The sequence below is a fragment of the Falco biarmicus genome, chromosome 4, assembly GCF_023638135.1.
Source record: "Falco biarmicus isolate bFalBia1 chromosome 4, bFalBia1.pri, whole genome shotgun sequence".
In the NCBI taxonomy this organism is placed as follows: Eukaryota; Metazoa; Chordata; class Aves; order Falconiformes; family Falconidae; genus Falco; species Falco biarmicus.
In genome coordinates this window covers 14,271,286-14,284,130 of record NC_079291.1, presented here as the reverse complement: position 1 = coordinate 14,284,130, position 12,845 = coordinate 14,271,286, and the positions used below count along the sequence as shown (strand labels likewise).

Here is a 12,845-nt window from a genome sequence, read left to right as displayed (position 1 = left end):
AGATAACTTCACTGAAAGCAGTAAGTAGGCAGGTGTGTTAATGAAGCTATTTAAGAGCCCTACTTGAAAAACTTTAAGCCCATTTTTCCCCATATTTGTTGTTCTTATTCTTGTATCTAACCAGATGCATGTTTGCAATCCTCAATGGAAAACCCTTCTGCTTGTAATATGATAGAGAATTATGGTAAGAAGTGAAATCTCATGTATTACACTACATTTTCACAAGTACACTGTAAAACAAAACAAAGTTAGAATGAGAGCCAGGCGTTCCATTCCCCTCACAGCACTAACTGCCAGGAAAATAAAAATACTCTTGGCTGTTAAAAGCCCTGAACTGTTGTAGGAGTAATATCTAAATAGTACTTTTACTCTGCACACTTCAAGCCACAAACCCCACAACTGGTATGAAACTAATTCTGTTTGATTCTTTACTTCCAAGACCTGGCTCTGAGGTAAATAATACTTCATAATAAACTGCTTGGAACACATTCTGGTGTCTGCATAGGGACGGTGCCACAAAAAAAAATATCTTGGGTTAGAGCAGACCACATTATTCCAAGAATGAAGTGTGTCTGGTACTGAACACACAGCACACAGCCATTAGACTTTGCATTTGGGGTGAGAATTTAAGAGAAGCTCTCTGGCTCAGGTGAAGTACACATGTCTGGTTCAAAACCCAATCAAACCTGTCAAACACATAGCAGAGATGTAGATACTCAAGTAAGCAGTGCTCCTTTTCGCACTTTCCTCAAGTGACAGTATCATCCTCACCAGCTGAGAAGAAATAGGCAGGTTTTGGCATTGGCCATCTCAGAAAAGGGTGGCACCTCTGGGGTCCACACAGCCCATTACAGCCTCTTCATAACACAGAAACAAATAAGAAATCAACAAGAATAACTTTGTCTTTACAGAGACTTTACAATCCCATTTCTCTCTTAATACTGTTATCTGCTCATAACTTCCTCCTCTCATTTTTCCTTCTCAAGCAAACAGAGAAAAGATTTCGTATCTAAAGAACCATTTTAATAATGTCAAATACAAATCAAAGGAACAAACCACAGATTATGAAAATAATTGATTCCATCGTCTTAATCTTGTGTTGTTCAAATCTCACCAAGGAGTTTGCATGACTGACATCAAAACCGTAAGAATTGGAAAGAAGATTCTGTTTGGTGTAGACATTCAACTTGAGTAACAGAAATTGTGCATTTTTGCAAATCAGGCGCTTACAAAGATCATCAGTTTACTTGAACAAACAGAAGATGTGGATTAATGAGTAAAACAGAATAAGAATTCTTTAACTTAAAGCCCTCCACATCCAAGGTGCTGGCCCATGAAAAAAAGATACTCCAGGCCCATTAGGGGGAAACAAAAAAAAAAACCCACCAAAAAAACCTACCATGAGAAAAAGAATACATTAAGGTTAAAATGTCTCATTTTAAGCTACATTCTGCAGGAAGTTAATTGGAGGCTACGGTCCAACCAAAACAGCCTAAATTCTGCGTATGTCCTTTTACTTATCAATTGACTTTAAGACTTTGGAGATAGCAGAAGGAAAGCAGTAAACAGGCTTTCCAAGAGGGAACAGATGGAGGCTAGAAAGTCCCTCTCCATGTTACTGCTGTTTGGACCAGCTTGCATTTAAGTGTTCTCTTCCACGGTTCTTCTCACTGTTCCCATAAGAAACCAACTTAAATTTTTCCAAGGTTACTTGCATAAACATGAAAAAAAGATATGAGGTCTGCTCAATGAAAGCCTGTTCAGACTAAAATGATATTGATACTAACCAGGTGATAAAATCAGCTGAAATTGTCTGGTCTGTTGGCAGCTCTGACCTGCCAGTCCACATGAATAAAACCAGCATGCTAGCAGGACCGTGCACCCCTTTTGTAAGCTCCTCTCCAGTTGCAAAACATGGTAAAAAAAAAGTCTAAGAGGGTTCCTGTAATGTAAACAGCATACAAGGACTAATTTCTACTAGGCTGAGACAAATATTATCTTCTAGTTGAGTTCAATTTCACAGTCCAAGGTAAATACTAAAGTTACAGCTTTTCTTTAAGAGAATTTCAGTATTTACCTCTGGGAGATTTTTTTTTTTAAAAAAAAAAAAGTCTTTGAAGATTTTAAAAAGTTGCCTCAGCTAAACAATTCACTTACTAACACTTAGGTCTTTAAAAACGTGAACTATGGTTTGGGAAAGGGAAGCAAAGTAGGGGGAAGATAAGAAAATACTCAAATCATTATAGATGGTTCAGCCATATGTCTCTAACAAACAGATGTGGGTCGTAACTTTCATACTGTGTGGTTGCATTGATATTAGGCTTGTCTACAAATTCTATCTCACACGCCTGAGTGCTGCAAGGAGAATGCTCCAGCTCCAACACTGTTATGTTGTTTGGCACCGATGAAAAAAGTATATTCCTTGGAACAAAAAGGGTCAACTGAGGACCACGGGCCGGCCAGTAGCGACCAAGATTAAAGCCATTGATCCAAATTTGCCCCTGTTAAGAAAGAGAAGAAAAAACCACAACATTTTAATAATTTGACAAATTACAAGACAGCTTTAAGCATAACACTCTTTACATAGTAACTGAACTTCCTCCATTTTTCAGTTTGATACAACACAAGGATAGAGAAATCTGTTCAAGAAAATGCTAAAGACAGTCAAAAGAATCTAAATTCCCTGATGAGTTAAAGCCATTTTAATATTTAAAGAGTGGTCAAATACTGCAGGAATTCCAAATATGACAACACCTAGGAAATCAGAATTGCAGGTTCCTGGCACTGAATTTTGCACCAAGTTTAAGACCAAAGCAAACCTGAAAATTGTATTTGCATGAAGCTGATTGTTAAAAGGAGACTGAACTCACAAAAGAAAAAAGCAGATCCTAATTCTGTTGTGGCTCTCTGTACAAATATAAGACTACACTACCTTGGTACTCCCTTCCTCTTGCATGATTTCATTAAAAAGATATAGCTTTCCTAAACACATGAAATTCAGATGTATATTATACTTGTAAGCACTTAGTCAAGAAAAGAACTTATGAAATCACACTGCAACCGAGTATTTTGTTGTAGTTACCTACGACCATTAAAATCTTTGGGGGTCTGCTAGCATTAATTTAAGTTCAATGAAATTGTGGTTATATATGTGTGTATATATATATATATATATTGGCATATAAACACTTTAAATTACTTTTTATAGTGAAGGTGGCCAGAACCCGTATTTCAAAATACTGTTCTAACATTATAAATACCTTAAGTTCAAAAGATAAAACAAAATTGGCAAGGGGAAAAAGAAGAAAGTCAAGAGTCATTTGTACACCACAAAATACACACGCTGGAGTGACACAAATGCAGATTTTTCCAGAAGTCTACAAACTGGTGACCTGCAGAATGTTTAATAAAACTGTAAATAGACTCCTACTAATTTGAGCTGAAGTTTGGCTCATTAAGCGAGGCAGAAGGGGAGAGACACAGCTGTTTTGGACAAATAATTTGCTTTTGCTCCTCCTAAGCATCCTGTCACCATGTCAGACGAGTTCAGTGAACATGAAAAGGGATGGGAACAGATAACTGTGTCTGTGTTTTTGCTTTTGGTAATCAGAATATAGAGATTAAAAACTAAGTGATGTACACTGATAAAAATAATAAAATAGTCTGAATCAGTGGAAAGTAATGACTTTTACTGCACTGAGTGATTTCTAAAATTGTCTAGGATAGCTGAAATTAGTATAATGATTTTAAAGCGTTTACTGAAGCACAATTGTAATATAGTGAGTACTGCTATTCAACCTGGTTTAGATATATTTTTCTTATGCTTTCTTTTTCAAGTATTTATGAAACTGAATTTTATGAAACACTCACAAGATAAATTTTATAAGGAGTTGGTGCATTTGCAAATGCAGGTGAGTTATTATTTCAGCTCTGTATCTACTTCCGTGGTATGAGATCCTATCTTGCACAGCTCTGCCAAGGTGTTAATAAGCTTTGACCTCAAACTTTTTTTTTCTTCTTTTTAATCAAGTTTATCTTGCTTTGTGGCTTGTTTTTGCTGTATTAAAAGGCAAGAAAAGAGCAATTTCTGCATGCTCACTAGTTTGCTTCTGTAGTAGTTTTAGAAGAAAACACTGCATTAATACAAACTCCCCACACAAGATGAATTAGTGAGTGTACCCACTAAGACAGCAGCCTACCTACTATAGAGTTTGGCTGTAACTCTGTGGGAAGTAGGAGTTTACCGTAGGAATCAACTGCATTAGGGTTCTACTGCAGGAGGAGTGATCAGACAGGTCTCTGCTCCTGATCTTAATCAGTCACTGGTTGTAACTTATTTTTCCGGTAAAGCTATAAACTTAATTTCTCAATTCCAAACTGTCGTTATTAAAATTGAAGTTTCTAAAGACTACGCACTTAGGAGTTTATATGCCTGGAACCAACAAATCATGACACTATACACACTATCAACAAATATGCCCTAGACAAAATAAAGGAGGGGGGATCCCTATCTTCAGTAACAAGATTTCCTTTGGCAGGGTCTGCAACTACAAACCCATGATTCCACTGAAAGCAAGACCAGCCCTGACTCCAAATCCTCTCCTCTGAAGCAAAAAACCCAACCAAAGTCCAATAAATCTAACCATACATGCAGGGGCATTGTATGGTTAAGGGCATCATGCTTCCTCAAGTGAGGGTGAAGGAAGTTTTATTAATAGTGAAGGATTTAAAAACCACTAAAGGCAAACAAGCTACTACATAGGTCACGACTGTTAATGCTGCACCCTCCCTTCAGGCTGTCCAGCACACCATATTCCTTGCCTTAATATGCAAAGGCAGGACTATCATTAGAACTATTGTGTTTTCTTGGAAAATGTTGTTTCCCTGGTTTTCCAATTACTCAAATAGGTGAATTTAAACCCCTATTAAGAGTCCCTCTCTACATCTTGACATCAGCAATTTATGCAGTGTCACTCAAGGAACTTGAGGCCCAGATACAGCGGGACCCAAGTGGAATTTACACCCTTAAAACCCTCTGCCTTAAAGGCATTTGCTCATTTGTAAAGTTATTTGGAAGTCTCTGTTTCCACACCCTGTATCACCTCAATCTTATTACTCCTATGTATTGTATTTAAAACTTTGGTCCAATCCATATAAAGCTTGAAGGATCAATTCAATAGTCCTACTTACAGTTCACTGGGATCATTTCACCACGACTGCATTAGAGGGTATACAAACTACGTAAAACAGAGGCTTCTATAGATCAGAAGAAAAGACTTCCACCAACACGTAAGAATTCTTAGAAGTCATTTATCATTTCACAGATGAGTTTGCCAACAGGCAGGTATGATCACCTTGCTTCCTTAAGAAGACTGGTGATTCATGGGGTCACAGACTTTACTGCAAAAGTCTCAGATTCCAGTTTCTGTGCAAAGAGCTATTTTTGGGTTTTATTCAGTGATTGTGTAAGACACGCACATATACAGGAACAGGGGCTAAGTTAGACTTCCTCATCCAAGCTCAGTGCCAGCAATGCAAAGTGCCTGCAATGAATCACAGTCCTGCATATTGGGAAGTGCTTTAACCACTACAATACTGTAGATGGATAACCAGCAACTCCTTCTCATACTCTCTTTTAATGGGAGTAAATTAATTATTTCAGAAAGAAATAATTTTGCTACCTAAGACTATCACAGGCACTTCCCTGAAGCCTGGACTTAAATGCTTAGGCCTCCAAGAGGAGTGGTACTTCAGTGCACACATTCTGCTCTCTGTGCCTCCCACCAGCTAGTTGAGCTGGTCCTTACCCATCCTGCATGCTAGCAGTTTCAAACACGGCACTGTGAAAACACACTCTTTGCTGCTCTACCTATGCTTCAGCTCTATGATAAGTACCCATTAAGAGACCTGCCCACAAGCTTCCATGGCAGTGCTCTCTGATCTGTTCAGTCTGGTTACAGGTAACTTCCAGAAGACAAGCAGTAATATCTTCCATGCATTGGATTAATTACCTATGGGCACAACACCAGCAGTTGTGTCCAGTGCTCTCTATGCTTTGTAACAGGATCTGCTGTTCCTCACACAGCACCACAAATATGTTCTTAGTCACTTTTAATCAATTAATATAACCAGGAAAGTGTACTGTAGCACCTCACTTTCTCCAGAATAAAAACCTGTTTTATCTCAAGACATGTATTCACTCCCTCCCTCCAAAAAGCTGTTTCTGCTCCACATCAAGACAAAACCTCCCCAGAATTAAATGCAGCATTTCTAAATAGCCTGATAGCTCATCTTTCTCACTGTTGAAAAACTAGTTTGGCTTTTTTTTTTTTTTTTGTGATACTCTACTTTCTAGACCAATACCATGATCTTTTGAATATGTTTCCCTTCTCTTAATGGTTTATCTCTAAGATTTGCTTAAAGCAAGGAATCCATTTCCTAATCGTTTAAATATATTTTAGACACCCCACCAGTACAACCAACTTCTACCTATCCAAGAGAGGTGGACTTTCAGTAGCTTTCTGAATGGACTTCCAAGTTTTCACAGCAAAAAGTTGTACCTTTGTCCAGCCAGGAAACTTGACATAGGTGTCTTGAGGCAAGTCTGGAATCCCTCCAGGAATTGAAAGTCTACCGGTGTAAAAAGTAGGTGCTTCATAACTAAGTGGATTGCCAATAAATCTCCTTGGTTGATCAAGGTGGCCATTAATGTCATGGTTCACTGCTCCATCTATGTCTAGAGGATAGATTTCCCATTCAACAGATCTCCTTGGTTGATCAAGGTGGCCATTAATGTCATGGTTCACTGCTCCATCTATGTCTAGAGGATAGATTTCCCATTCAACAAGTGTATCTTCATCAAGAGTTAGATTTGAAACTAGACCCTAGGAGGAAGAAAAAAAATACACAAACCCAAAATATAACATAATTAGCTTAATGTTGTTGGAAGTTATTTGGCTGCAACTATAAATCAGTCAGGAATAAAAGCTAAATCAAAGTACTTGCAACAGCTGCCAATCTGTGTATGAAAAAAACCACTAATGTGGTCTTCAACAAGTTATAAGCTTTGCTTAAGAATAAAGGGTTTCATTCATTCTCTGTGAAAGGCCTGTTCCTCTTCAAAGTTTTGAAGTTTTTCACTGATGCCCAAGGGGTTTTTTTCAAGCTTTTTCCCTGTAACTGAAAATTTCTGTTTTTCTTTAACATGAACACAATTCCAAAACCTGGGGCTTAACAAAAAGCAGAAGCAGCATTAAATATCATAAGTCTGAGATACCATCAAGAGATTTGGTAACAGTGAGTCACTAACACCAGACATTAACCTGCACGACAGCAGAGAAGGCAGTAGTTTACCTCCTACAAGTCATCTACAGCTAGCATACAGTATCACAGAATCAAGGCACATGCTTTGTGACCCCAATTCAGTGAAATACTTTAAGCTTAGAGTCAGCTTCAAGCCCACGGAGTCCTGTTTCACTTCCATGGTACAACATGTGCAGCACACTAAGGTGCTCACACAAAGAATGCAAAAAGCAAGGTAAGGTCATGATTTAAGAAGAATGAAAGGAACATTAAGTGACCCTTGCACACACCCTAATTGTGTTATAATAATAGTTTTTAAAGTGGTGTTTCAGTGCAATGCAAGAGGTTGATTTTAAACCGATGCTGCTACATCCATATAATTGCTTAAATAGACCCTGCATAGAAGATGTTTTTCTGTGCAACAATTTCTGTTGCAAACACCCCATGTCAAACAGGAACAAGCAAAACCACATTTTCTATGGCCTTGGAGAGCTGACACTATGTCATGTGTCTGTTCCGATATCTAATAAACATTGCACTGACTCCACAAGCCTAGTCACCAGTATGAGCACTAACTGGTTTTCTCTTCCTTTACCTAGATGCCCACTTTACAGAACAGGAACTTATTTTTCTTATATCAAAATAAAATATCCGTCCAGAGTTAAGTAGCAAAACTTTTCTGTACAACCTAGACTTTACTCTGTCTAGCAATCAATAGAAGTAATGCAATATAACTTCAGCCCAAACTTTCTAACCTGCCTCCCTAGTTCCATCTTTATATACTATGAACACTGTGATTTTTCAAATGAGATGAAGTGCCTACTAAGCAGTCTTACTTCGGTCTGCATAAGAATGCATATTCAACAGTCCAGATATGGATATAAGTTTTCCAAGTAAAAGAAAGGTAAGTGTCAGTGAGCATGTGAAAAAATATAGAAAAAACAGAACACACACTCTTCCTTCGTGTCCTTCAACAAGAAGACTTAGATCAGCAGAATGTTTTAAAACCAAAATCCTTTTAAGATTCCTTCCCAAAGCTAGATGTCTAGTTCCATTTCAAGCTCAAAAAAAGTGATTAAAAAATGCAGCCAAACAAAACCCAGAGAAGCTACGCTATTTACTTTAAAACGTGTGGCTTCACAAGGTAGGAACCTCTTCCCCTAAAGTTATTTTTGAAAGCACAAAGTATTTGAAACCCAAGGTATAATTATTCCCAGTTTTCACAATCAACATAAAGAAGAGAGTGCGGGAGTAACTCTATGGGAAGCAGCAGTGCACAAAAGCCAAAGCTACCCGAGAAAGGCTGCCTCTTGTACATGGAAGGATCCTGCTTTTAGAGGATTATTCTCATAGTGCATATCTACTAAAATTGCTTTTACTCTTACATCTTTAAAAGGTTGGAACTCTGTAGTGTGAACTTCAGTTCAACCACAACACTACAGAGCACCCCTCTAACCCTCCACTGTGCTACCTTAGTTTAGCACAAGGCACATAGCTTTCCTTATCACCTGGCTTGCTATTAAGTAAATAAATAAATGCAATCTTCCTGCTGCTTCAACATTAAGGTAAAACACTGGGATACTAGCTGCCCTCTCTTGCCACTCTGAAAAAGGCAAGGTACCAAAGACAGTATGAACAGAGTTGGCACTACTGCTACCCTCTGAACTTACATGCCACAAACACAGAAAAGCCCTCAGTTGCTGATGCTTCTAATTCAGAGGCTTTCATACATCCTAAAAGTTCCCACATATATTTAGCTGGTTCTGATTAGGATTTAAAGAACTGCATGCTTTCCAAAAGGTAAGACAGCAAAACTGCTTTTCAGCAGAGTGAAAGCAAGCTTAGCAAATGCTGAGAGTTATACTTTGCCTTGACTTATGAGTCTGAGCATAATTGGCAATGCAGCTAGAAATCCTCACCACAAAACACTAACTGGCCAATTAGACTCTTTTAAACCAAGTCTCAGCTTTGATTCTTCTATGCTGCTTAACCATAACTGATATATCCTTCTTCAACAATGTAAATGGGCCCACCTTACTCATGGCAGCAGAACACAAGTGTGAGAACAGTAGTTTCTGCCTACTGGTGATCTTGTAAGTCTCTTCCCAGTCCATGTTTTATGACTAAACCGGATTCCTTAACAGGTCCAAACTTGACCAGAGTTTGTGGTCTCATCCACTAGGCTAGTCAAGATGCCTCCACTCTTGGGTTTACTTTTTTCCCTACTTATAACCTTAAAAATCCTACTTCCTCACAGCATACGTGCATCTGCTTGATAACTAAATGGTACTGTTCAGGCACATGTCTTTCCTGTGATGTTTATCTTTCTTCTGCTCTTGCATCTAAACAAACCAAGAAACACTGAACAAGACTTTATTGTGCTCTGAGACACCTATCATAGACAGAATTCAGATCAAGAGAAAACAGGAGCTTTTAATTTACCTGATACCACCCTAGTACCAAAAAGCACCACAATCACCAGACATCTATTAATCTGGACAGTCATTAAACACTTTACACGATTTCTGAAGGAAAACTGCCAAATCAGTTTAGGCCAAGTCAAATCTAGCAGTTAGGGGGCTGCAAATACCTTCTTAATTGTAAAGTTTCATAATTACTTCATTATTACTTGTGGCCTAGTAATATCAAAAACTAAAATAGTAGCATGCTGTGGTACTGAACACAGCACAAACACAACACAAGACTGGCCTCTACAACACTCCCCTCTTCAGCAAATACCATACAGCACAGGGCAGGGGTCCTCAAACTTTTTAACCAGGGGGCCAGCGCGCGGATGAAGTGGCAGGCAGTCATCTGCGGCTGCTTGGTTTCCCCCCCCCCAAACCCTGGCAGGGGGGTCTGTAAATACCGGGGGCCGGATTGAGGACCCTGGGGGGCCGTATCCGGCCCATGGGCCGTAGTTTGAGGACCCCTGGCGCAGGGGATCCCATCAAGCCTAAAACCAGAAAAGTTTCCTTTTTGGCCCTGCTCTTCGTAGTGTTACATTAGCAGTACCTCCCCTGCATTGGGTTTACATGGCAAGGTTTTGGTAGCAGGGGGCTGCAGAGGTGGCTTCTGTGAGCTGCTGCCCCCATGCTGGTCAAAGCCAGCTCCAAAACAGACCCACTGCTGACCAAAGCTGAGCCCATCAGCGACACTGCCAGCACCTCTGCGATAACATATTTAAGAAAAGGTAAAATACCCAAAACAACCCCCCAAAAATGTAGCTGCTGTTACAGAGGAGTGAGGAAAATGGGAAATAAACAGCCCTGAAGATACCAAGGTCACTGAAGGAGGGTGAGGAGGTGCTCCAGGCTTTGGAACAGAGATTCCCCGGCAACCCGTGGTGACACAGGTTGTCTCCCTGCAGCCCATGGAGGTCCAAGGTGGAGCAAATATCTACCCTGCAGTTTGTGGAGGATGGCACACCAGAGCAGGTGCATGTGCCCTGGACAAAGCAGGAGTCTGTGCAGAGCCCGCACTGGAGCAGGCTCCTGGCAGGACCTGTGAACCTGTGGGGAACCCACACTGGAGCAGCCTGTTTCTGAAGGACTGCACCCTGTGGATGGGACCCATGCTAAAGCCCATGCAGCCCATAAGAAGGACCCACATTGGAGAAATTTCATGGACTGTCTCCTGTGGGTGGGATCCACACTGGAGCAGCAGAAGAATGCGAGGAAGAAGGAGCATGGCACAAAATGCTATCAACTGACCACATCCCCATTCCCCATCCCACTGTGCTGCTTAGGGGAGAAGGTACAGGAGTGAGGGTTGAGCCTGGGAAGAAGGGAGGCATGGGGGAAGGTGTTAAGATTTGTTCTTATTTCTTACTATCCTACTCTGTTTAACTGGCAATAAATCAATTTCCCCAAGCTGTGCTCACGACAGTAATTGCTGGGTGATCTCCTTGTCCTTACCTTGAACCCTTCATTGTACTTCCTCTCCTGTCCTGTTGATGGAAGAGTGGTAGAGTGGCTTGGTGGGCCAGCCAAGGTCAACCCACCACAGGCACTCATGCAGGGAGGTGACAATCCCAAAGAAGCATTTGGAAACTTGCTGATAATTACCTGTAACACCTAACGGTCCAAATCTGAACTGGCAATTTTGCTTGGTAAAGCGCTCGTGAGACAGCCTTTCCTAGCCACACTGAAAACACTGCAAGGGTATGCTGCTGGCAAATGCAACGGGACATGGAGAGATACACAGAAGTGTATACATACACACATTGGTACATATACACACGCAACTCCAGGATTCACAAGCCTTGAAGTACGACCAAGATCTAGACTGATTTCCAATCCATTACTGGAGTTTACCCAAACAGCTTTGCACAATTTAAAATGTTAGCTACAGGCTCAACTCAACCTGAAAGTCTTGTGGGCGACAATCTGGCTGACAAAATAAGTGAACCACAAAAAAAAATTTAAGAGATGTCTGTCAGTTTTTAATTCCACATCGATTTTGGTGACTGGAAAAACTCAAATGAAAACTAGTGAGTAGTTATATTTTGTGGCAAAGTTACAGCTGTGTAATCCTGATCTTTTTGCTCTTTCTAACCCACCACTTTCTTTTTAACCTGTGGCAAAGAGGAAAAACCACCACAATCCACTAACTCAATTTTACTTACCTTAAAGTCATTATTGTATCTACCAAAGTTGACTCTGCCCATATTCTCTACCAAGACATCCAGATTTGCTCCAGCCTTCCCAGTTATATTTATCATAAGTGACTTCTCCCTCTCAAGGACACCTTGAGGAACCTATATGAAATACACCAAGAGGAAGAAAACAATAACCATAAAAAACCAACAGAACTCTGTTATTTGTCTCTTCAACTTCCTTGAAGTAAAGAAAGAGGATAAAGGAAACAAAAAATGTAAAAACATTTATTTTCTTTTCCTCCTCTTGCATGCAAGCACACTCACACAGCTGCTATGTCAATATTCACATTTCAATATTTACATTTTACTACATCAACTGGATGTGCCAATAGGCAGCATTTGTCTAAATGACACCATCTCTTTCCTTATCTGATTTCAATTAACTCAATCAACTGTTAGAATCCTAGTGGGTTTTTATGCACCTGATTCACAAAAAGCAAGTTCTCAAATTTAGTCTAATGACTGAAAAGACTTGGGCAGTATCAGTGATTAAAAGGATCTTCATCTTCCAGCTAAGCTCACAACAATATTTAGTTTTATTTATTGACATGCCTACAACATAAGAAAAGGAGAGCTTGGCCTGGACACAGGTGATGACAGTAAGCAAAGGTCAAAGATAAATTAAAAAATAGCCTATCAAAGTCTGTGAATTGATATTAATTCTCATTAAGTAGGAACAAAACCCTGCTTAAGGGAAGAAAGGTAAAATTCACATCCTGTACAAAAAGCTGGTTTGGTTTTTTTTTAAACTTGTGGTCAGAAGCCAGTTTCATAAGGTAAGACACAGGTTCAAGCTTCCACTTCCCCCACCCTCAAAGGAGAGAAAAAAAAAGAAAAAAAAAAAATCTATGAAAAGACTGTAGAAAGCCACCAAGTACATATA

At 39.7% G+C, this 12,845-nt stretch overlaps 1 protein-coding gene across 1 annotated transcript in view; it reads right to left on the bottom strand.

Moving 5' to 3' along the window:
• Positions 1 to 1,001: 1,001 nt before the first annotated feature.
• Positions 1,002 to 12,845, bottom strand: part of GLB1 (galactosidase beta 1) — a 46,563-nt gene continuing 34,719 nt past the window's right edge. The window contains exons 14-16 of the mRNA XM_056338479.1: positions 11,930 to 12,061; positions 6,561 to 6,884; positions 1,002 to 2,501 (exon numbers count right to left, since the gene is read on the bottom strand). Of these exons, the coding sequence (XP_056194454.1) occupies positions 2,241 to 2,501; positions 6,561 to 6,884; positions 11,930 to 12,061 (717 nt within the window). The 3' untranslated portion in view covers positions 1,002 to 2,240. The remainder of the gene's footprint in view (positions 2,502 to 6,560; positions 6,885 to 11,929; positions 12,062 to 12,845) is intronic.